The sequence below is a fragment of the Colias eurytheme genome, chromosome 3, assembly GCF_061535395.1.
Source record: "Colias eurytheme isolate Ceu_HAF_F1 chromosome 3, ilColEury1 Martin Lab GWU primary, whole genome shotgun sequence".
In the NCBI taxonomy this organism is placed as follows: domain Eukaryota; kingdom Metazoa; phylum Arthropoda; class Insecta; order Lepidoptera; family Pieridae; genus Colias; species Colias eurytheme.
This window is the reverse complement of record NC_142982.1, coordinates 3965996-3992218: the sequence shown is the minus strand read 5'-3', so window position 1 is coordinate 3992218 and position 26223 is coordinate 3965996. Positions and strand designations below refer to the sequence as shown.

Genomic DNA, 26223 nt, shown 5'->3' with positions numbered 1-26223 from the left:
GCACAGAATACGTAATATAGCTAAGGCCACCTTTCCATCTGCAAGAAAACTTCCGCAAGAAATATCCGACAGTCTGTCTGACAGCAACTTGCAAGTCTAATTCTGCGTTTCCACCTGCAAGTAGACTTGCAAGCTGCTGTCAGACAGACTGTCGGACATTTCTTGCGCAAGTTTTCTTGCAGATGGAAAGGCGGCCTAACGCTAACACCGGGTACACCAAATCAAAAGTGCTGAGATAAGAAACGCATAAAAAAATACAGTCATTGAGAATCACCAGCTGTTGCAGTAGAATGACGAATCAACTTTATATGTTACATACACTTCACACAGTGTTCATAATATTTCCATCGCATTTACACAATCTTGCGAAAAGCGAGGCGAAAAACGAACACGACCGACTGTGTGAACGCGGTAAAATATTATACATTTCCGTCTCGCTATTCGGGCGAATGCTGTGGGCGAATGTCTATAGGTTCCGGTTGGGCTGTATTCACAGCCCACAGGGCTGTATGTCTGTGGCTGTATGATATTTGCACACGAACAGGAAGGTGATTGCTGAACCGACATTAAAATAGTCGTCATATTAAAAGAATAAATTAATATGTATAAGCACAAGTGTATAAGCATGCACTGAGCTCACAACATTATGATTACATTTTATAAAAAAATAAAAAATAATATTCCGCTAAGACATCAGTTCAAATCCCTTGTATCAATAATCGAAAAATAAAATTTAAAAAAAACATAGCATAATTGACATCATTGTCAAACTTTACGAAACACTTTTTTGATGCATTGGTGAAAACGAAGAAGGTAATGAATAGATGCAATAAATCTAAGCATGTAATTAGAAATTAGCTGTTGTTTTTTGAGTGTGAATTAATATACAGTTACATTTGAATTTTTCCACTGATTTTCACTTCTTCATTTTATTTTCTCATAGTGACCCCTCCATTGTCCATTTTTTTCTGGCCACATCCTCAATTCTTCACTACTGACACATGTTTCGCTCGAATACCGACAAAAACTATTAAACTGAAGATATGGTGCACTTACCTTTAATATAGTTTTGTTTCTTTTCAGGCATAAGGCGTCTAGAAAATATCTCGATCTTGTATCTGAATGGTACACATTATTTACGTGTTTGTTTTCATTTTTAAACAACTTACGATAATATCGAACTACGATTACTTTATAAAGCCGTAAAATGACGGCGTCGTCTACCCTCGATCCTAAGTTACGAAATCGTCTTACAAGATATCTACACACTGGAAATGAAATTCCGAGATACTATCCGGGATGTTGGACAACACATAAATATTATGAACTGGATAAATTACCGGCATTGAATGAAGTTTTTGAAACCGATCCTAACAATGTAGAAGTTGTTAACATTATCCTGAAGGTAACTTTGTGTTCTATGAAAAACAGTAAGATTTTTTTTAAATATAAATTTATGTATTTACAATAAAATATATGTATCTCAATACTATTATAAAGGCGAAAGTTTGTAAGGATGTATGGATGTATGGATGTATGGATGTATGGATGTTTGTTACTCTTTCACGTAAAAACTACTGAACCGATTACAATGAAATTTAGCACACATATAGAGGGTAACTTGGATTAACACATAGGATAGGTTTTATCCCGGAAATCCCACGGGAACGGGAACTATGCGGGTTTTCCTTTGAAAACGCGGGCGAAGCCGCGGGCGGAAATCTAGTTTACAATAAAATTAATGCAATTCTTTCAGGCTTATGAAAATGGCTGGTACACACGTTTTGAGACTATAGCATTTGCTTTGACTAAGTGCATTCTATTGGGTTCTTGTGCTGTCAAGGAAGCTTCCTACAAAGCTGCTTCGCAAGTGTGCAAGACTCCGGAAGAAATGTTGCAGTTCAATAAGTTTACAAGGCTCCTGCATACTGGTATAATATAATTTATTCTAATATTCTATCGGAAGATGTTTTAATATTAAAATATGGATAACATGTTAATAATTTCCATATAACTTTAAGTACGAGCAAATGTAAGTTTAAGTTCCAATATACATTATAAATCATTACTTTGGTAAGTTTTAAAAGCATTACAATCTATCACAATAAGTACAAAATGATTTATATTTTTGTTTAAAAATTTTCTTTATGGCAATTTGTTATCAGGTAATGGTAGAGGTTGGTGCAAGCATGTGTGGGAGTGGTACACATCAAAGGATCCCGTGGAGCTTGCCAAGGAAATGACTAGGGTCCGTGCGAGACATGGCCGATCACACAAAACACTGTTGCGGAAATCCCACTTAAAGATTGCTGAAAATGATCATGGTAAGTTTCATAAGTTTATTATGAAATGAAGCCAATTTTCTTGACACATTTATCATTAAATGAAAGTATATATCAATATTTTTCTAAACAAGAAAATATAATAAACTCCATTATTTGTTGTGATTATTGTTATACTTACTACGACTAAGATAGAACTCTAATGTGAAGTGATTTTAATTCATAAATTATAATCTAAATAATATTTTAAAGAACTCAAGTTTTTACCCACTTACAAAATATTGCCTTTCTTGCAAGAAAAACACTTGAAAATAAATTTAATACCATAAACATAGCATGAGAGCATATGATCATAAATTTACTTCTTTAATTAGTGTGTTCAACTGTTCATTATAATCATAATCATTGCATGTACCAAAGATGTGCAACTGAGCTGAAATTTTAATTAATATTTTTCATGTAAGAAATCCAATGCATATAGCGTTATCTTTCTATAGAGTTAATTATTATTGCATTATTAAAAAACTATAACTAAACTTATGTTGTACATAATCAATCAATTTATTCCCATTAGAATATAATATGAATAATTTGTTTCACCCTTATTAGGTAAACGTTTTTATATTACAGTTAACATAATTTGCATATTTTTCTTTAATATTTATACAACATCACTACATAGTATAAAACAAAGTCGCTTTCTCTGTCCCTTTGTCCCTATGTATGCTTAAATCTTTAAAACAACGCAAGGGATTTTGATGCGGTTATTTTAATAGATAGAGTGATTCAACAGGAAGGTTTAAGTATATAATTTATTATGTTTTAGACAAAGCGGGCGAAGCCGCGGGCGGAAAGCTAGTTTAATATAAATTAACATTGCAGCAAGACAAGCAGTGGTGAAATATGCACTATTCGGTCTGAAACGCGCAAAGCAACTACTGGGCGATGTTGAGGGCACCAAGGAAGTGTTTGATTGCATCCAGAAGGTGGAGGATATGCGTCATTGTGAGGATCCAGTGGCGGCGGCGATCATAGCTGAACAGAATAACTTCACTTTGGATCATGTTCCCGGACATTTGCTTACGTCACAAGAGGTATGTGAATAGGTATTTATATGAATTACTTACTTGAAAATTACATATTGAATCAAATGTAAAATGTATTTATCCGTGCATTTGCAAACAACATTATTGTACCATAATATAGAAGATTATTGAATTTTATAAGATAAATCATACAAACTTGAATTTGATTATAATAATGATGTTTTATTTTACATTGCACAGGTATGGAATGCGATCTTGCCGCAATTCAAATTACAAGACCTGCTGTATAACATCCAACGCATCCACAACATGGGTTACCTGAACAGTGAATCAACCACTACAGCCATCTTGGTTTCGCTCCTCAACAATCAAGATATCATCAAAAAATCGACAGTCACTCCGATCGAAGTTTATATCACTCTGTGCAACTATAAGAAGAAAACCAGGTAGGAAAATACAAAAAAGTGATAAACACAAATAAAACTTTTTGTCTATAAATTCTTTTTGTAACAACAAATAATACAAAAATAAGGTTTAGCAACGGTCGGCGCCGTCATAAATTGATGATATTTTTTTTACGTATGAACAAAAAGTAAATAAAATACATATTTTTTGGACGCACCTTCAGTGTCTGACTCCCACTTGACCAATTTTTTATCCTCTTTAGGCCTCTGAAGTTCGAAAAGGCGAAAGTGGCACTCGAGAAGCAACAACGTCGTCGCGCTCGACAGATATTCGACTGCAAGACTCAGCTCTGGGAGTGGACCGTCACCCGCCGACACCCTAAGGAAGTGAAGAATTGGGGTCAGTTTTTAAATTAACTATTATTAAAATGTATATTATCTATTTATTGATACATGAAAATTGCACTCTGTTTTTACAAAATTGTACAAATAGATGATTATGAAACTTTGCACACTTGTAGGTTACATAGAGAAGTGCATAATGCTTATATTTGCACTGGGCAATCACCACTACATTTTTAATGTTAGGATTCATGTACGTTATCACCCTTTCATGCGTATATAACTAAACTAATTTAGGATTTGGAACCTGGTTAATTTAAGAAAGACATTTATCATTATACAACTTTAAGCTTCGTCGTCGTACTTTTTTATACCGCAATGCGGTTGACTATGTTATAAAATTGTTAGATTGTCACAAAAAAGTAATGGACTTGATGGTAAAAAAAAAATGTGAACAAATGAATTGTGAACCGGCTTTTGGAAGTATCACAAAAAATCGATCAATTGATCCTGCATGATAGTTTTTTGTTTTTATTACAATTACATGGAGCATTGCCCATTGTTACAATACTGTGAATGGAATATTCAATCTTGAGATTCGGATAGACCATCCGAATCTTATAAAATTTTTAACCCTTTTTTTAATGCAAAATTTTTTAAAATTTTTAACCCTTTTTTTATGCAATGCTGAGTATGCGAATTATATTAAACATTATAAATTAGCTGCTGCTTGCGACTTGCCAAAGGCTTAAAATTCGTCATAAAATTAGTGATTTTGGCAGTAGAACTTAAGAAAGAATAAAAGCATTTTGTCTTGTTATTCTTTTATGAAAGGAATACATCAAGCATTGTATACTTTATGAAATAATGTATGGCTTTCAAACGGTGTAAAATACATGTAAGGCGATTTAGAATACTGGTTTAAATATAGTACTAGTTTATATAATAATATTAAAATAGGTAAGTCACACAATGGACCTTCAAGATGAAAATTCCTAATACCCTGACCTAGTTTCTGCATTGTTTGTAAGGCCAATGGTTCCAATATGTCTGCATTTATTTATTACAATTCAAAAGCCTACCATATTACTTGTGATTTTTTCAGCATCATTTTTAAGTAATAAAGTTTTATACTAATTTTATAATTAATTACGCAGGAATCGATCAGCCACCCAATCCAGCTGTACTGGCGGCACTCAACAAGCTCATAGACCAGACTTGGACACTCACTCCCGCCACCAAAGCTCGCTACTTGATCACTTTGGATATGAGACACCACATGTTTAAAGGTATGCTTTTTAAGCTATTGCATAGCTTCTATCGCGGCCCTTGAGCGCGGGGACCGAATCGAGAAATTCCGCAACGAAAAAACTTCACGCTCCCCACTCCGACGGGCGCGGAGGTGTGGCTTGAAAGCATAGCATGCAATAATAGCTTTACCGCGGCAGTCCCCGAGTGCCACACGTCTTTTTATCTTGGTACAAATAAACCTAATTTTTTATGTTTAAAATAAAAGGTTTGATGCAGTTATTTATGTAAAATAAGTCTTGAACACTGTATTTGTAGAGATGAATAAAATTGTAATTCGTATTTTATGTCTATCATATTATTTAGTCTTGTCTTTATACTAAGATGTTTTCGTTCAAGAATAAATATTTATTATTTTATTCTTTACTAGAGGTCCGCCTCGGCTTCGCCCGTGGTACATATTTCGCAATAAAAGGTAGCCTATGTCCGTTCTCGGGTATCAAAATATCTCCCTACCAAATTTCATGCAAATTGGTTCAGTAGTTTAGGCGTGATTCAGTAACAGACAGACAGACAGAGTTACTTTCGCATTTATAATATTAGTATGGATTACATCTAAATTGTACACATTTAGGGCCGATCTTTCAATGCTTAGATAAAACTTATTCGTCGAATAATGTATAAAACTACCATTTTAAAAACGTATTCCAATTGCCCATATTTGATAGTTTACGTGACATTTTAATATTATCGTGTAATACTTTATTGGACGGATAAGTTTAATCCAAGCATTGAAAAATTGGCCCTAACTCTATTATATCAATTTTTCTTTAAACCAGGTCGTCATTTCTGCAAAAGCTACGCAGTCCCAAAGAAGGGTAAGAAGACGAACGCCAAAAGCACTCCCGCCACGGGCGGTGGGGACGCAGACACGGAGAAAACGGAGAGCAAGAAACATCTGTTCGCTGAGTGCTTTTATAATAAACATGTGACTCCTGGACATGCAGGTGAATATTTTTGCAATTTTTTATTCAGATTGTCCATATTTTTCAGGATTATTTTTTCATTTTTTATAGTTAGGTTTTTGGTTTGTGAAAACCTGCATTGAAACATCTCGTCTATCTTATGTTATAAAACTTCGAAAGACGTTTTTCAGTATGCAAATAATTAATTATAGCATAGATTATATTTCATCACAATTGAAAATAGAGTATTACAATGCATAATATTTTTGTTGAATTTTTAGCCATAATCCAAATAACATAAATAATATTTTAATGAAAATGGAAGGTATTATATTATAGTTAATAATAATTTTCTTATTTTTAGCAATTGTCCTGGCCCTACAATTACTGAAGCGTGAAAAGGAGGCTAAGATCGCCGTGTTCACTGAGGAAGGCATTGATCTTGTCTCCATTGAACGTAACTTCAGCAACATCGAGGAAGCCGAATTTGTGCTCAGGGTAAATATTACTTATTAAACTTTGATGATAGATTGTTTCGTCATTAAGTTAATAAAATCTTATCATCTTATGTTTTTATTTATCTGGAAATTACATATTGATTTTAATTCGTTTGTATACATAACTATTTTGGTCCTTCGAGCGGGATTAAGCAATAAAAATATGTCTTACTTAATATTTCTATACAAGAAACTAATTTGCTGTATCCATCCTAGATTTAAAGGATGTATAATTTCTTTTTCAACACAGAAAGCGAACCTAGGCCGCGTGCAAATGGACGCTCCAATAGAGTGGGCGAGCAAGATGAACATGAAGTTTGACGTATTCATCAACATGATTGACCGATGCACTCGTTACATGGAGCTCGATATCACGGCGCGTGGAGGGCGAGGCCCCGGCGGTCGGTATGGGCCTCCGCCCCCCGCTGACAAGGAGATAATAGACCATTGCCCGGTTAGGGCCCTGGAGCGCTATAGGGCGAAAGTCGGCGTGCCGGATGCGAAGTAAGAGCTACTTTTGATTATACCACTCCCTAATTTAGCAATTTTGTTCCATTTCCTGATAAATTTCATTTAACAATTCGTGTTCTAGTTATAAAATTGTCTTTTGTCTTTATACATAAAGTTCTTCTTTATATAGAAGTTCAACTTTTACAAGTTTTCATACATAACTTCGAATTACAAAAAGTTTAAACCTCAATTTTTATTGTTAGAAGCTTCTTAATAATTTGTTTTGTTATATGCTTGGCCCATGCTATAAAATGCCTATAGACCCAAGAATAATTTACTTATTCTACTGATGACATAATTTTCGTAATCGAAAGTAATTTTTCAATTACAAACCAAAGTATTTCAAAATCAAAAATTATTAAATAACATATTTTTACAGGCTAATCGTGCTATCTCTCGCGTCCCACCGCGTGGGCACAACAGACGGCAACCACGAGGGCGTGCTCGACATAGTGGGCGTCGACGAGCACGTGCCGAAGGTCATGGACGCGTTCGTGCGCGGCGAGTTCAAGTGAACGTCACGTTGTGTATTCTGTACTCGGTAGTTGTGAGCGCTCGCGTGAGATGATTTTGTTTTTTTTTTTTTAATTTTGTGTAGAGGTAGTGGTAGTGGTAGCTGCTTTATAAAAATTTTTTGCGAACTTTTTTTTTAGGTTTTGAAAATCTGTATTATGGAAAATTATTGTAACTTTTAAATCATATTTGTTTAGAATAGAATCCTACTGCGGTTTATTCTTGACCGCGTCGTACAATTCGATAGCGCCGGCTGTACGCACGAAAAAACATGACTCATGCGGCGTTACCTCGCTCTGAGGCGTTCCATGTAAGGCTTGAAGTGCAAGCGAGAGCGCGGAACGAGCGACAAAGAAGCACAATCGGACGTTGTCACGTTCAACTATCGTCAGTAAACCGACTTTACAGACAACCAATTTTTTAACTCTTTATCAACTCTGGAAATTGCAGTTTGTGTGTTCTTCCGCTATTTTGAAAGTGAAAATCAATTATAGTTTTAAAAATTGAACGTATGTACATCGAATCTGTTGATTATTACGAAGCTTTAAATTGTCAAGACAGACTGAGAATCAGTGATTATGCGCTTTATGTCGAAGATATTGTATACAATAATATGGTAACGAAATCATCTCACGAGACCGCTGTACATGCGATCAAGAAAATAATGGGAATTTCAGATATACTGTTTAATATGTAACTTCTTATTGCACAGCCTTAATTGTATTCTGTTAATCATGTTGAAAAACAATTTTATTGATTGACTTAGTAGCTGGAACATTCCTATTCTTATTTTGATCGCATTATTTTAAATTTGCAAAACTTATTACGTAAAATTAAATTCGTCACTTTTACCCACTGACCTTCATTATACTACTTCGCTGAGCTATTAAATTAACTATCTTAGAAATTTCGTATTTACTTTTATTCAGTTTTGCATCTTTCACACAAATTGCCTTATTTGGCGCTCTAAACCGAATATTTTTGAGATGATAAATTCTTTGATACATTTTTTTATTTCATAATAGCAAGCCCAGTGTATTATTATAATTGAAGTCAGTGCTTTTACCTCAGTATTTACGTTTACTGTATAAAAAATACGTCACAAACGCGGGTAAACCATATTAATTGTTTTTTTTTTTCTAATTGACGTGTTTTTAACCGATCCACGATTAAATTTACGCATCGAATATAGCTCACCCGAATTTGTGTAACAAATACCACACCGCAATGTGTTCCGAACCTCAGCTATAAAAGTACATACTATTTTGAAATATTGCGTTGTTTGAATTTGCGGTTTGTGAGAGAAATTCGTGTTTCCTCAATTTATTTACATTTACAAAAGCTATAGTTAATTTTTAAGACCGGTTTCTATATTTTATGTGTATGAAAAAAATCTTACACGCTTGTTCAAGTTTTGTCGAACATTATGGACATAACAGGTTTGAGAAAAACAGTGATAAAATATAGAAACTGGTCCCGTGTGGTTCGGTCACAATGTTACGAACGAAATATCGACCTTAAAATTTAGGTAGGGAAATCTTGCAGATTGTTAGGTTGATTTATCAAGATATTTTCCATTGTTTAAAGTTTTGGTCTGTATTTAAATTAAAAAGACCAGCATAATTACAAAGGGAATTTAAACATTACATTCTAAATGAAAATACAATAAAACTATACTTAGTACATTGTATTTTCTATGTTGTTTATTATCTGTTTACGAAAGAACAGAATTGTTTGTAAAACTATTTTTGTGAATTCTTAAGCAAAAGTCCAACATTCATAATAATTTAACTGTAGTTCCGGACCATTGAATATAAGATATTTTGAGCATACAATGGTTGTATCTTCCTAGTTAACGTTTGGATCTCTATTTGAAACCTGGTTTGGCAGGCCTTAAGTTTTTTGTTTATTATTATTAATTATTTTGCATAAGTATAAAGTGGAAATAAACCATATCCAAGCTTAAAAACTTATGTTTTATAACGATTTTTTATACGACTCAAGTCGATAGTTGTTGCGTTTCGCTTTAATATTGAAGCTTGTATTCTAATAGCTTAATAAGCATAATCGTCGTAAGGGTAATCATATATATTGTTATGGTGTCTCTAACCCTAGTGTAGGCGGTCAATTTAGGCCTCGACGCATCTCTTAGTCGATCTGGGGCATGATTGTATTGATATTATAAGCTTAGTATATTTGTAGCTTGATATGTAACAGGGTCTTTTTGGTCAAACAAAAATTTCGGCACCTGACGCTCACTACAATCACGGCTATGTGTTCAATACAGTAAATAGTGACGGAGGTGACAATAGGTAAAATTACTTTTATTCCATATTATAAAAGAAAATATTTCCATGAACCAACCGTCATGTTACTTCCAACGGTTACATTTGAACGCCAGTACTCTTATAGTTAACGAGTTTCAATTTTATTTATATTTTATACAAGTAACTAAAGTGATGTTTGATGACATTCTTTCCTAATTGCCAAAGCAAAATATGCATTTTTATTATCTAGTTACTGTACTGGCCTTCAAATGTTCTTATGTAGCTGTAGTAGATAATATGTACTAGCATATCCTTGGTCTTTTAGGCTAATAGAAAACTGGTACATGCTCATGTGTTTTAAAAGTCAATAAAATAAATTACATCCGGTAGTTATAGATATATTGTTATGGGCAAGTATCAGATTTTCAAACTGTGTGTAGTTAATAGGTGAATCCGTTTCAATATTGGTTACTTTTGTACTAATAAGAACGGAATTTTCAGAATCTGTGATCACTTGGTACTCTCTCGGGTTTAAGTATTTTTATAACCGTAATGTTGAAAATTTAGAAAGCTCGAAATTACTAGTTACTCTCTTTATTGTGTATGTTGTTTTGTTATGGGATACTTTATATACTAACATTTTAGTATTACGCTAACAGATCAGCGCATTGTTTATTTATTTTTTAAATATAAAATAATATGTTACTGCTTCATTTATTTTGCAATGCAGTGACATTAGACTGTGACAATAGTCATCTGTTTTCATTTTCAGTTTTTATAATTGCCTTAAAAACGAAATACCTTTTCGTTGTATAAAATAGTTTACTGTGATTATGATGCCTTCGCAACTCCGGAAAAGTTGTTTATGGAATATTACTGGAATTTTTGGATCGAAATTGAATACAAAAGCTGAAGTATAAGTAACAAGTTATAAATGTACTCTCACTATATTTTCTTACATATCACGTAACCATGCAATTATCTGTCTAAAAAATACTGTATGGTGGTAATTTATACTGATATCTATACAAATACGTGTCAAATTACTTAGCAGTACAATTAACGAAAGAAGTTACATTCTAATAATTTAATATCGGAATACATTGGTTACGTTTTTTATTCTTGTGTTTTTACTTTGGCTTCAATGAAATTGGTGACTGCGCGGCGGAATCAAAAAGACTGCTTACAAATTCCCCATCTATAGCCAAATAATATACTATGGTACCACAACAACCTTTAAAGTAACAGTCCGTCCCATTCGAAAATATTTTAAGTTGCACTCGGCTTTAGTTCATAATAATATTTTGTTTAATCATTCACAGCAGCATATATTTGCACTTTATGAATAACAGAATGTAATAACATTTCAAAAATGTACATGCATGTTTGTTTTCATGTTAAATAAACTTATCAATATCATTTGGTTGTTTTATTTCAAAGAATATAAGATGCATTATAGGTTCCACCTTCCCTAAGAAAATTATATTTGTAAATGTGTTTCTGACCCTATAGTATAAAATAGTACGCTAGCTGTGCCGCGGGGTTTCACCCGTGGGCAAAGGCACGTATATGCATTGTGTCAACCTACATCACTGGAAATTATCATCAAAATCTGTTCAGCGTTTTTTACGTGAAAGAGTAACAAATCAATCACAACCTTTCACGTTAATAATATTAGTAAGATAAAAATAGAGTAAGTTCTATTCGGGTTTCAGCTTAGCTGGTTTCCAGGTGAGTTTGTTCATGGTTTGTTCGGTCATCATCACCGATTTGATGATCTGAGGAGTTCCAATTTTTGTATGCTTTTTATCAGAAATTCCGGTATTTGGCAAGAAAGTCTGTTCAAATTATGCTTCAACTTTTATATGCGTTGTGTTAAGGCCGCCTGTCCATCTGCAAGAAAATTTGCACAAGAAATGTCCGACAGTCTGTCTGACAGCAGCTTGCAAGTCTACTTGCAGGTGGAAACGCGGTATTAAACTTGCAAGCTACTGTCAGACAGACTGTCGGACATTTCTTGCGGAAGTTTTCTTGAAGATGGAAAGGCGACCTGAGCTTCAGATTCACAGAACGATTATTATTTATTATCTACCAGTAAGTTTTGTCAAAAAGACATGTCTTCTAGTCGCAAAAAAGGTTGGTGTCATTTTATTTGAATATTGACATTGACATTTGATGATATTAAAATAAATATTTATTTTTTATCAAAATATGTAATGATAGAAACGAATTAACAATTACAAATATCGGAAACTATTTAGATCACAAACAAATAATTTTTTTTTAAGTATAACCAAAGTAAATTACTAAATTCGTACTGTCTACATGAGCTTGGATTTGCAAGAAAGTAACGAAACACAACAACTAATGCAGAATGACGGCGAGGACGAAGAGCAGAAGGTGTCATTGTCTGCAACATCGCCTGTAACAAGTAACAAAATGTCTAGTGGAGCTGCAAGTTTAACATCTAAAAATGCCCAAGCATTTACGAATACAGGAAATAGCTTGAACGATTCAACTAAAATGTCGTACGTCAATGAGCGAAGACAACACCGTGACTTCATGCGCGCATATAACAACAGGCCTAAACATATACCTAAAGAAACGCCAGATGTGAAGCATATGGAAAAAGCATTGTTGGAATTACTGGATGATTTTCATACTGGGAAGTTGAGTGCATTTAGTACTGGATGTAGTATGGAACAGATGATAAATGTAAGGGACCAACAAGAACATTTAGCTCGATTGCACTTTAGATTGTATGGTGATCCAGAAAAACCTTCAGAGGATACCTTTGAAAATACTTCATCCAAAGATAAAATGAGCCAACTCGTACAGAGTTTGGAACAGTTGTCAACATCTATTGAACATTTGCAGTCTGATGAAGTAGCAAGCACTAGTGGTGACAGTAAGGAATGATTGTATTATTATTTGAACCTAGAAGAAATGTAATGAGTAATGATATTTAAGAAACCAGTTGTTCATTAGAATATGATATGCACAGTGATAAAAGTATTTTTAAGTACATTGTGAAAAACAACTTTAAATTTTTCTTTTATTCATGAACTTTTACTCAATTGCAATATATACTGTACAACTATTGTCAGTTGGCTTATTTGTAGTTTGTCTAAAATGTAAAGGGTTAAATTGTATATGTTTAAAATGGTTTATTTGTTGTTTGAAGGTGATAATTAATATTATGAGTAATTCTAAAAAAGGATTGTATGGGTAAATGAATAAGAGTAAATGTACAATATATTTGTCTTTTTTTGGTATATCTCTAAAAATTTACTTTAACCCATTGACCACCGAGCGCCCCGATCAGGGCGCGACACAATAGATTATCTCTTGTGTCTGTGATTCCGGGGACTGATGGATTAATAGTTATTTATCAAAGGTTTTACTCCCAGCGGACTTAATAGTCTCAGTCTAGTAGGACATCAAGGTAAAAAGTCAAATAGATGTCAAATGCATCTGCCTCATTGAGTATGAGGGGATATAACTTCTACAAAGGGTTGTTATATTGTATAAAAAGTGATACAAGGCTACAAGGCTTTCAACCTAAGCTTTCAACTGGATATTCAATATACTTAATATTATTGAGAATTAGTAAATCTTTTATTGATAGATGTTAGGTACGTAACAATTACAAAGGTACCTATACTATTTTATTTGAAATAAAACTTCAGTGTTGTTTCAACTTAATGTATATTTTAACCTAATCTACACAAATACTTAGAGTATTTTTTTCTAAAAAAGTTTGTAATTGTGAGATTCATTGTGAGATGGTGTTATTTCATTCAAATAAACATGTTACAGGTAAAACCCGTATTCTGTCAGAACACGCTTTCCCTACATAACACTAGCTGTAACTTTTTTTAGGTCTTTGTTTCAACTAACTCTAACTAGGGAAAACGCGTTATAAACTAGACGGTCTATAATATTGATAATAATTATGATGAAAAGTAATCGACACAAAAAGATATGACTAAATTATAGTGTAAATGACCTAGGTTTAGTTTTTCACGCGTTTTCCCCAGTTAGAATTAGTTATAACAAAGGCATTAAGTTACAATTAATTCTAAGTAGGGAAAACCTGTTCCAACGGAAAATGGGTTTTAATGGTAACATATTATTACATTATTGTTTAAGCCTACTCCTTATTTAACTAGGTATATTTATAAATTTTATAAAATTTTACAATACTTAACTATATACACCTATAAATTTAGCACTTTATAGTATATAATAATATTGATCTTACATCAAAATATATCCTATATCAAATTCGTTAAGAACTACCTACTAAATACCTACTCTCTACGCTCTGTACATATTTCCTTAACACTTTGACATAGAATTGATACAATTTTTGCAATATGTAATGAAGTAAATGTCTACATAGTACAATAATTTGCTATTTTTGTCTTTTCGAATTATGTTGAACAGAAAACCATTTAAACATACAGAGGAATTCAATCATTACAATTATTGTGCAAGGACAGTATACATTATTTGAAATATGTAACATTTATATGAAAATTTTGTGATAATAAGGTTTTCTCAATTGTGTTCTACAGGTAGGGCATTGTTTGTGAAATGTTAATGTTCTTTCAAGACAATTTTCACAAAAAACATGGCCACAAAAGGTGGAAACTGGATATCCGCAAAAAGTAAGCAAGCAAATAGAGCAGTCGCTAAGAACTTTTCTTGGTTCATTCCTGATATACACATCGCCAACCGTACTCTGACAGTTTTCTTGCTCCGGGTTAATAAAACGAACATGAGCGTGATGTGATGAATCCGGATATGCTCTTAATACTTCTATTATATCAGGTATTTCTCCTAGAACCATGTTAAATTTACTTGCTCCTCGTTCAAGAGGTCGTGGAATTGAATTATTTTCAAGAATTCTTCGCAGTTTTCGCAATTTAGCTGCATTTTCGATACTGTGAAAAGTTCTTTCAACTGTAAGGTTTTCATGAATTTTCTTATCAGGTGTTTCTTCAGCCTTAACGTCTACTTTATACATTTCAATGACTTTTGATTTTATTCTCGTCAGCTTTCCCGGTTCACTATGTTGTGATTCGTTGTCGCTGTCATCAGAATCTTCAGTTAATTCTTCTGTTGCATAAGAACCTGTTTCATATTCTTCTTCTGCATACTCATCTTCATCATATTCATCTTCGCCATTTTCTTCATCTCCGTCTTCATCTTCATCATCTTCTTCATTATCCAAGGAAGTATGGTTTACCCCATCTAAATAAAAGTCGAATCTTGGAGAATCTTCAACTGACCATATTTCAGAATCATTCATAATATCGTCAATATTAGTTTCAAATGTTTCCGATCGATCATCAAATATTTCTAAATTATCAGAGTTGGAAATTGGATTATTTGATTCAGTTTCTGACACATTTGATTGGCCTATATCTGTATCATTATTATTAGTATCTGATGGTTTTTGTACGTCTATTGAGTTTTCATTCATTTCTATATCGTCATCCGAAGTGAACAATTTTCTTAAAGCGTTTATGCCACTTTCAAATTTGCTTGGATACCAATATTCCGAATCTTTGCGTTCCTGCAATTTCATAATTAATACATTTTCCATACATTGGCTACTTTCATTGCCTTCATCATTTTTTGATAGGCTAACTGTGTCGGTGTTTGTCATAGAATTTGAATTAACTTCAGCTTGAGTCGAAACATTTTCTTCCTGTTGCATCAAATAACTATTAAGTTGGATGCCCGGTTCAAGTTTAGTACTATCTGAATTGAATGAAGTTTTTGTCTCTTTTGGCATCGTTACTTCCACTGGGTATAATATTGTGTTACTTGTACTTGCTATCACGATGTTTGAATTGACAGAACCATCAGTGCAACTATTCATAAGGGAAGATCCGACATTGTTAGCATTGAAATCTTTTCCACGATCTTCATTGTTTTCGTCTGCTCGTTTTTGTTCTGATACTAGTTCAGAATGTAAGTTTGATATTATATCACATGAATTGTTTTGTAAATCAGTGGTGTATTTAAAGAGATCATGATTTTCTAATATTTGTTTTGTTCCCTCTTGTTTTTCAGACATCAATGTTTTTGATTGTTCTAAATTCAATTCTGCAGAGTCATGATTAGGTTCTTCATTAGATGTGTTGCAAATAATAGCATCGGTGTTATATTCACTTCCTTCGATACTGTTAGAATCACTTGCAGTTTCAGAAGCTATTGAAGAACACTGTCCATTTTCAGTTTCCGATTTGTCCTTTTCTGCTAGTTGTTGATTAATTTGGATATCATCTCGTGATGACCGAGCTCTTTTCGACGCGTTGCCTTTAATTGCAGTGCTATTACTTCGCTTGGATGCCATTTTGATGTAATTCTCCTGGACCTGGAAAATTAAAACACAATGTTAACATACAATGTATATTAACTAGTTTTAATCCTGCCACGTTTTGGACGCAGTACCTACTCATTAATTTTCTTTAAAAAGCTTCAATTGAAATATGATAGCCTTTATCATTCTACAAAATTAAAATTATCTATAGAATGAGTAGGTACTCTATCGTGACCTATATTATTAATTCTTCCTTATATTTTAAATGCGAAGGTGTTACATCTGTTTGTTGTCTTTCTCCATAACGCAACGGAAGAATGCTATAATATGATCTCTTTGTCTGGACATTGTTTGCAGGTTTTAGAGTTGCATATGCAAATTTTTACAGCGCGAGCGGTGCAACATGGCATTGCCATGAGAATTTCGTTAAACAACGCGGGCAAAGCCATGGGTGGAAAGCTACTATACCTATAATAGAGGACTATGGAGTCACACCTATCAATCATATTTTGCGGAAACAATAGCTTAAAGAGATGGACAATGTTTCATATTTTTTTCTTTATATAAGCATGCATGTGTATATAGAAGCTAATCAAAACATACTTAAATATTATTTGTAGTTACAAGAATTTCTATATTATCCAGACTCTTAAGGGTTCTAATGCGACAGGTTGTTTCGGAGTGAAGCGCGCTCAAACATACCTCTACATTTTTTTACCATTATTTGAATGTTATTCATCAATCGCTTTAATTCATTTTGAATTGTTAATTCTAATTTTATTTCATATAAATTAAATGAAAGATAAAAATTAAAAAAAAAAAACGTAAAAAAACGTAAATTTCACGTTCACTACGGGTTTGAATTGTAAAGATTGTCATAAACATGAAATAAATATAATATAATTAGGTGAGAAAATACTCACAACAAAGTAGAGATGTCAGTGAATTCGCTCCCGCCGGGAGACAGTACCGACCAGCGCCGCTCACTTTGTGTTGTGACTGATATTGATCGTCCACAGGGGCTGGGGTTGCAACTGCAAGGACGAAATTTGCACACATTCGGGAAATTTCTGCAATAGATATACTTATATTAATTATAATATTTTCATTCAATACATTTAAGGTATCTAATAAAAGGCCACATAATTTAAATCTGAGTTCAAAAAAAGAAAATATTTTAAAAACCTTTCAATCTTACTTGAATTAATTGTATTTTCTTACATTTCTGTCAGCTGCATTTCTGTTACCTGAAATTATTTATGGTTGCATAAAAATTTGTAACCATAAACAATTTCAGGTGTTCCTAGACAAGATTTAGAAATACACTTTGCCTTGGAGCTGTTGCTCTTTATATGTTTATTGTTAAATTTTTCTGTTATTGAATTTTCTGTTCACGCTTGTTATTTAAATCGTTTTATAACGATATGTAGAGCTATGTCATAGGAACAGAATTGTCTCTAATTTATGAGTGTTTAACTATTTTAAGTTTCTCCCCAGACTTTGTGCATGTGTAAACATATTTTTCATTATCATGTTTATCTTGCTTTTAAAATAGAGGCTTCCATTTTTTGATAAAAGAGACCGTTTTCGTTCGTATAAAACATATATTTAGAATGAAATGTTGTTTTTTCTGAAGACATAAGAAAATAATAAAATAGACGTTCATCCCCAAACTCACAATGTCGAGGAACTTAGGCGAAGTCTTGAGGCGAGTAACTTAATTACCTAATAATTTATGTGAAAAACAAAAAAGTGTACCTTACTCTTTTAAAAAATACATTAATCATTTTCGGTGTAGTTGCAGATACTTGTTCATTCCCACTATCATTAATAGAGTAGATACTAGATAGTTATAGTTAGATTGGTACTAACTATTGAAATGACCCTTGCATCAACTATTGAAAGACCTATGTTCTGTGCAGTTGTAAACAATTGTTTAATCGTGATGATCGATGTAATTATCGAGATAAAGTACCTACAGTACTTTTTTTATATTTTCGTGAAATAAGTTTCCAGGGTAGGTAACTAATATCAACATCTATGCAAGATATCCTTGCAATTAATTTTATTGATTTTAATATTATAATAAATGATTATTTATTAGTTTATTTGTCTTTTTTTCATGCCGCAACGGAACGATTTTATAATACGATTTTGTGTTCGGAGATAGGAGATATTTTTTAGGTTAGAGAGTCACATAGGGCTAGTTTTAGCGTGGTGAAACATGTCATTCCCATGGGAATTACCTTTGGCTACGAGGACGAAGCCGCAGTTGGTGAGCCAGTTTTAAATATAGTATACTAATTGTTTGTATGTAGTAGAATTAAAACATTACATTGCTTTATCAGACAGGCTAGTCAGGACTTATTCACATTTATCAAAGAGAGTAGTACAAGAAGCTTTGTTGGTAAGTTCTAGATGGCGTTGTGGAAAAAAAAGACAAAACGAAATAGAAATAAACGGAATGGAATAAATATTTATAGTTATCTCTTTTTCCATGTTTATATTATATTACAAAGCAGTCTTTAAAGACAGGTGTTTTCGTTAGTCAATTATATAAGTTATACGAAGTATTTGGGAAATTTTGCCACTTATACTTTATGTAACCAGGGGAGACGGTAATCATCATCATAAAACGAAAATATCTGTTAAAACATATGATGTATTATGTATAATACAGTATAATGTAATATTTACATTGAAATAAATTCAGTTATTATTGTAAAAAAAATTAATACAGAATGAGAATCAGTATAAAAATTTCCATAAAATTAAATAGAATTCTATAATGCAATCAACAAATAATATTTCTTATATTAAATAAATAATAAACAGAGTATACTATTAGGGCTGTTAGGGCAGAATATAATCATTTTAATATTCGTTTGATTATCTAGTATAGAAACAAATTAGAATTATTTGTCATTTTCATAAAACGTTCTTTAAAATCCTCTCAATGCCTACAATGAAAGCACTTAGCATTGTTATCATTAAATAAAAATATGCTAATGCGTTCGATTTCCACCAAACAAAGGAAAATCGAACATAGCGCGACGAATAGATAATGAAAAATTTAAACATAAAACATCTCTCTTGTAGATTTATAGTTTCGATTGTGCACTTACATAAATAGAATATACATTTGAGATGTTTAAATCCGAAATGGCTTAGGTCTTATATAAGGTTTACTGTGACCAAGTGGGAACTGAGAATCCACGGTCAGTCGCGCTTGAAGCCGCTAACCGAGCGAGCGTGCTTTCTGCTCACCGTAACGGAGACCCTAAAATAAATCACAATAAACAAAAACTTAGAGTATTAAAAAATACTCGCATCATACATTTTGAGCAAAATATTTGCATTTTTAGTGAATTTATATAAAGTTTTTAATTAAAAATTAAGTTGTATCGTGAAAAGGGCGGTAAACTTTAAAAATTCGTTGAGTGAAAAGCTCTGCCTTGATAAAATTTTCAGCAGTTAAGTGAGTTAAATTAAATAGCACATTGAAAGTCAGTACGTATAATTTATATTTTGTATAGATATTTATTTTATTGTTTTCGTCGTTGTTCCTTTAAGAATCGTAAAAGTTTATCAAATATATTATTTCATTACACTGTATTAAACTCAAATAAGTAAAACATGAATAGTGTAATATGTATGAAAAAAATCTAATTTATTAATTCATAAACAAAATATACCATGTCGCTTTATGTATCTAGAAATAAGTTATTATTTTACGTGACTTTACTTTAAAGCAGAGATTGGATTTTATAAACTTGATTACTTCGTTTCTATGCTTGTTCTTCTCATATACAATGTTTTTTACCTACGTGGCGAAAGTCCTTACATAAACCTGTAGCGTGCGCGTAGCAAGTGCTACGATTTTGTAGCATTCTCTACGGTGCTTTATTATGAACGTATGCCGTTTATCGTATACAATACATTGAAGCAAGGATGAAAGAAAGCTTTAATAAGTAAATGATAAAACATAAATGCAACTCAGATATAATGATTTTTGATATAAAACTAATGATGAGATAAAAATAATGATGCTTAAATTTTCTACTTTTAATTTTTGTAAATAGAAAAAAAGTAAATTGTTTAATTAAAATACATATTTTTCTAGCAAAAAAACAGTATAATCTAATAATTCAAGCGGAATTAACACATTTTCTTAATAAACAAATATTAAAATAGTTTAATTAAAACACATAATGTAAAAAGCGTGTATGTGTATCGATTGAGATGGAGAGACGAGTCGATGACGGTCGGGTGCGAGTACCAGCACCTCACGAACAAGGTAAGTCAATTCAATTATAATTAAACACGCGAAACAATACTTAGTACAAATTGTTGAGAAAAAAGTGCTGTTGACCTAATGGATTTCGTTATTTTTACCAAGCTGTATAAAATATATTCAAAATGTATGGCATTTTTTTTATATTTCGTCCTTTTCACTTAAGTACCATAAACTACAACTACTAACTACTACGAAATTTAAGAATAGATCATTACTACTACACCGATATCAGAAAACTTACTGCAAGGTGCCATTTACGATCCTTGTTAAGTTTTATTTCAAGGTTACATAGCTTCAATATTGTTCCTAGCCAACCTACTTTCCTAGTACTGTATATTAAAAAAAATAAAACCGGCCAAGTGCGAGTCGGGCTCGCGCACAAAGGGTTCCGTAGCAGCAAATATAATAAATTACAGTTAAATCAACCTATCTCAAAAACTATAAGAGATACTTTGATCAAACCAAAAATCGTTGAAAGAGTTAATTAGCATGCATCACCTCTATTTTTTTTAGAATTTTATACCCCGTAGTTATAAAAATAGAGGGGGGGGGACATACTTTTTACGACTTTGAGAGCTGATATCTCAAAAACCGTTCACTTTAAGAAAAATGTTTTTTAGAAAACTTTATATCATTTTAAAAGACCTTTCCATTGATACCCCACACGGGTATGTACATCGAAAAAAAAAATTTCATCCCTCAGTTACATGTATGGGGGGCCCCACCCCCAATTCTTTTTTTTACTATTTAGTGTCATATTTTTGTAGCGGTTCATACAACACATATTCCCATCAAATTTCATCACTGTAGTACTTATAGTTTCCGAGTAAATCGGCTGTGACAGACGGACAGACGGACAGACGGACAGACGGACAGACGGACATGACGAAACTATAAGGGTTCCGTTTTTGCCATTTTGGCTACGGAACCCTAAAAATAGCATAGAACCTTTCCAATATACATCATGCACGGAATCATAAATGAATTTATAAAAATGGTTATCTTATCAACTATATTTAATCGTGTGAATTTGGACAGCTTATGAAAAAACACCCTCTCTCTCTCTCTTATCAGAAAAAACACATTCTTTATTAATTATATGCGTGGAAAATTCTAACAGAGCGTTAATTTAAGTTATATTGATATTTTTTTAATAATTTTGTAATATTTTTATCAGGTTAACGATAATGAGACGAATGAACTACTTTTTTTTACTTTAAATAAAACATTTACCATTACAACAACGAATTTGAACAACTACATAAATGTACTTATCAAATGGAAGTATAGTTTGAAATTTGAATGAATGAATGAATGAAAAATTCTTTATTGCACACACATACAGGATTACAACAGAAGAGCGATAAAAGTTAAAACATGTACAGAGGGCGGTCTTATCGCTGTAAGCGATTTCTGCCAGACAACCCGCAAAACCATAAGGATAACATACATTATTATGATAAGGATACAACATTTTATGGTGAAGGTGCAATTACAATTGGGTACATTTATAGTTTATGTAAATGCATAGTATAATAATGTGATAATGGTGAATTGATAACAATGTCCTATTTATTTCATAACAACTTTAAATATTGATTATAATAATGCCATGAAATGATGGATGATTAAGTTGACTTCTTTCTTTTTTAATCTATTAAAAAATAAATGATTATTACTAAGAAAATTCAAATCCGTAAATCTATTAAGCTATTGCATAGCTTCTATCGCGGGCCTTGAGCGCGGGGACCGAATCCAGAAATTCCGTAACGAAAAATCCTCACGCTCCCCACTCCAACGGGCACGGCGAAGGTGTGGCTTGAAGGCATGCTATGCAATAGCTTTACCGCGGCAGTCCCCGAATACCACACGTCTTTTTTTTGTGAGTGGATGCTCAATTGGCTATAATTGCTAGGAAATAGGCTCTTTTCAAATGATATGTAACAAAACCTTAAGGAGTAGAAATTACAAAATGATAGTTACTACAATATAACAGTTTATGAAAGTTAATTATGGACTGCTTTATCTAAAAGCGATCCGATAAAAGTAAAAAGTTACTCTTCGACCAATTCAAGGAAAAAAATTCTCGATGTGAATTGTCGCAGCTGTAAAAGCTGTTTATTGTTGAATAAATAATAGCTTATTTCGTAATTCAAAGAAGGTGTAAAGCGGAATTCGCAATAATCGTATGGAGTCAATTTCTTTATTAATTCATTGAAAAGTATTCTGAAGAAAATTTTTGAATCTACATGAATCATAATGGAATTTGCTATATGATTGATGTAGATTTAAAAATTATAATATATCTTTATTTTTTCGATTATGGCTTCGATTTAAGTTATAATCAAATACATATTTAGACTTTCGCCTAGGATTGATTTCAACAACATCGGCATTTTATGCTCTAACTAAAAACTCTATCTTTATGCAATTATTCATCGGAATGAATTTTCTTATAATTTCTTCATATCGACAAGCTACAGAGTTGTAAATCAAGAAAACGCTGAAAAAGAGGTATTTATTAGAAAACAAAACCACTCCGGTAGTTCCCACCACTGTTACACAAGACTGGTGAATGATAAAGCGCAGTCACAAGCGCAGTAGTCTTAGTTTTATACTATTGACACGATTTGAGGCTCTTTTGACTGCAACTTTTTAACAACAACTCCTTGATCCACTCTTACTTTGATATTGCAGCTGACACGTGTTATAGAAAAGAGCCAATAACGTTTAGTCGTCGTCCGTTCAAGACCTCTCAATTCATAGTCTGCATTATTTCTTAAAATGGAAAGTAATAAAACATTCAATTCTAATAGAAATTTAATAGAAAAGAAATGAGTTTACGGGTGCACTTCAAACTATTGTTTCCAACATTTATAAAATACGGTAAAGCTAAGGGCTCAGTACCTTCGTGAATTTCATTTTGATATTCACTTGAACATAACTTGTAATATCTCGGGAACTCAGTAAAGCTCGAATAGTTGAGTTGAATCCCCCACAAAGGCATTTCTAATTAATTATAGAGGCGCGACAAAAGCGGGACTTTACGTATAAAGGTTGTTTACCGTAACATACAAAGATCCACTCTTACTTTGATAGATTAGCGATGAAGAGATTCGAATCAGCGTTAAAGTGACTATCTAGTATCTATATACATTGGAACTAAGTGATTGGGAAAACAAAAGGAAAAACTGAATTTGAGTAGCTTGTTGGCGTGTTGAATTTGTTTCTATTGAATAATATAATTTACCTACAGATATAATCATATAGGTATGTAAATATAGTGCTATCAGTCTATCTTAGGAGTAGAAATAGTGCAAAGAAATAGTAATTTATATTTATTACTAATACAACTCAAGCCTACCGTAGCTGAGGTATTTCAAACTTGATCGTTATCAGGCATTTTATAAGTAGGTATTAAATTTATCAATTCATTGTTTAACTATTATAACTAGAGCTTGGAAATGAGACAATGGCTGCCGTAGTTTTTCTACACCCATCCAACACCAATTTGTTATTGTTCATACAACAAAGCGTAACATAGTTTTTTATTTTGATCGTCAGTGTTGGAGCCTTGGGAGTTATAAATATTGTATGCTCGGGAACATTAAGAATACAATAAAAGTGAATAATGTATATGGTTTGTCGAAACGGAGTATTGTATTTATTTTGGAATATGTTATTTTAGTGAAAGGTAAATATTGAATTGAAAACAATGAATGCCTAGATCATAGAGTTAAATGAAACTATATTAATCCTTTTACCACCTTATTTAAAATATATATTTAAAGCAATTTGATGCTTTATTAGTGCTATTAAGATCAATAAGTCAACAAAACATTTTTTTTAATGAGGACTTTATCTCATGAATCATGATATATTCATATACATATACATACACCTTGTATCATGTAATTTGCTTACATACAAATAAAATATTGTGGTCTACATTATTACCTATTATTTATTACGTGAAGAAAGACGAAAAGTTAATGTTATTTCAATATTTCCCGTGCGTCTCGTGGAAAAAAGATAAAGTAAACGGAAAATTTACCTATTGTAGATTACGAAGAAGATAAGGCAATACATATTTTAATTTAGAAAAACATATTACATACATGGGTAATTGAATGTTCCTAACATTTATACGTATAAAAATATTTTAAATTGAAAAGTCCTTCAGAATGGAAGAAGAAAATCTCAAACTTACCTACTTACTGTAAATACCTACATAAGAAAAGGTATTTATAGTAATTTCAGGATTGTTGATCAATTCAAAGTTTGAAGTTTTAAGACCAAAAGCGTCGCCTTACGCCATGACGTGACGGCGTCATGGTCATAGCCATGACGCGAATGAAATTTTACACTCAACGCGCCTGAATAAGTTTCGCTTCAAAAAGTCTCGTATTAACCGTGAGAACTGTGTGCTGCCACTAATTGTTCTTAAGAGCCCCTTGTACTGAAAGTTTAGGCATTTTAGGCACTGAGATGGCTCGCGCCCGCGTTGCGCAGGAGCAGGCGCGGCATGAACTCCGGTGACCTATGAAGGCGGGCGATTATGCCACAGTATAAATAAATCAGTAGTTCGATTTTATTTGCTATCGTAGGAATGTTGTTGATAAATAAATTTACTACTTATCCTATACCATTAAACGAGCAATATTTGCATATTTATATATTTGTTTGTATATATACAGTGTGGAAATTTTCGATGTGCCCTGAATGGAAAGTACTTGAAATACTAGGGAAAGCAAATTTTTCTGAAAGGAAACATTCCTTTTTCAAATTTTATTTTATTATTCAAATCGATAGAAACAATATAAAAGATAATTTATTGTTAATTTCTCGTAAAAATTTTTTGGTCTATTTTATACATACATTTAAAGTTTAAAATGAAACTCTCGTTCTGGATACATTAATTTATTTTCTTCTGAAAATATTGGTAATAATAATTAAAAGTAAAACAAATAAAAAAGGCAAAATAATAATTGAATATAAGTATGTAATAAGTAAGTTAGTGTATTCAACCAACTTAAAAAAGTGTGACTATTTTACAACAATTTGAATAATAATCAATTAATGATTTGTATTATTGTATACAATATCGAAGCTTTTTAAGAAATGTAAAAAATACTTTTTTATGAATTATTAATTATTATCATACATCATAATATTATGTTACCGGCAATATATTAAACCCTTCTTAGTAAATGTATGTTATTCCGAGAAACGGTCGGAATGAAATAAATTATATTCGTCACATTATCTTTAAATCTGAACTTTTCCTAAGTAGCAAATGTGGGTGGTTTTTGGGCTAGCGATTAACCAATATGAGGTCAAAACTAAAATCCAAGATGGCGCCGACGAAAATTTGAAATGTTTTCGTCATGGGTGTCATTTTCAAAGAGTTGGAGTAGCTATTAATCAATATGAGGTCAAATCTAAAATCCAAAATGGCGCCGACGAAAATTTGACAAAATTTCGTCACGGGTGTCATTTTCAAAGAGTTGGAGTA

At 32.4% G+C, this 26223-nt stretch overlaps 3 protein-coding genes across 4 annotated transcripts; 2 read left to right on the top strand and 1 right to left on the bottom strand.

Annotated features, from left to right (window-relative positions):
• Nucleotides 1-688: 688 nt before the first annotated feature.
• LOC149909473 (RNA-binding protein RO60) lies at nt 689-11493 on the top strand. Of its 2 annotated transcripts, none has more exons than XM_090119447.1 (12): nt 689-813; nt 1084-1405; nt 1757-1931; nt 2166-2324; nt 3165-3376; nt 3569-3774; nt 3996-4132; nt 5232-5363; nt 6162-6329; nt 6652-6785; nt 7035-7288; nt 7674-11493. In XM_090119447.1, exons 2-12 carry the CDS (start codon nt 1208-1210, stop codon nt 7807-7809), a joined length of 1911 nt encoding a protein of 636 aa, XP_089975573.1. In that variant the 5' UTR covers nt 689-813; nt 1084-1207; the 3' UTR covers nt 7810-11493. The 2 variants fall into 2 exon arrangements, with proteins under 2 accessions (XP_089975573.1, XP_089975574.1); XM_090119448.1 differs by having other exon boundaries at nt 770-813; nt 1068-1405.
• Nucleotides 11494-12252: 759 nt separating this feature from the next.
• Nucleotides 12253-13330, top strand: LOC149909472 (uncharacterized). Its single transcript, XM_090117525.1, has one exon. It carries the CDS (start codon nt 12400-12402, stop codon nt 12991-12993), a length of 594 nt encoding a protein of 197 aa, XP_089973651.1. The 5' UTR covers nt 12253-12399; the 3' UTR covers nt 12994-13330.
• A 456-nt stretch (nt 13331-13786) lies between these two features.
• LOC149909471 (uncharacterized) lies at nt 13787-17400 on the bottom strand. Its single transcript, XM_090117513.1, has 2 exons — nt 17335-17400; nt 13787-16465 (listed from the first exon to the last, which is right to left on the bottom strand). The coding sequence occupies exon 2, from the start codon at nt 16442-16444 to the stop codon at nt 14606-14608; it is 1839 nt and encodes a 612-aa protein (XP_089973639.1). The 5' UTR covers nt 16445-16465; nt 17335-17400; the 3' UTR covers nt 13787-14605.
• Between the last annotated feature and the right edge of the window lie 8823 nt (nt 17401-26223).

Bases quoted from the DNA above. Each gene is read 5' to 3' on its own strand.
- LOC149909473 (XM_090119447.1), top strand. From the start codon at position 1,208: ATGACGGCGTCGTCTACCCTCGATCCTAAGTTACGAAATCGTCTTACA. The intron at 6,330-6,651 runs GTGAATATTTTT...TCTTATTTTTAG, and splicing joins TGTGACTCCTGGACATGCAG to CAATTGTCCTGGCCCTACAA. The intron at 6,786-7,034 runs GTAAATATTACT...TTTTCAACACAG, and splicing joins AAGCCGAATTTGTGCTCAGG to AAAGCGAACCTAGGCCGCGT.
- LOC149909472 (XM_090117525.1), top strand. From the start codon at position 12,400: ATGAGCTTGGATTTGCAAGAAAGTAACGAAACACAACAACTAATGCAG.
- LOC149909471 (XM_090117513.1), bottom strand. From the start codon at position 16,444: ATGGCATCCAAGCGAAGTAATAGCACTGCAATTAAAGGCAACGCGTCG.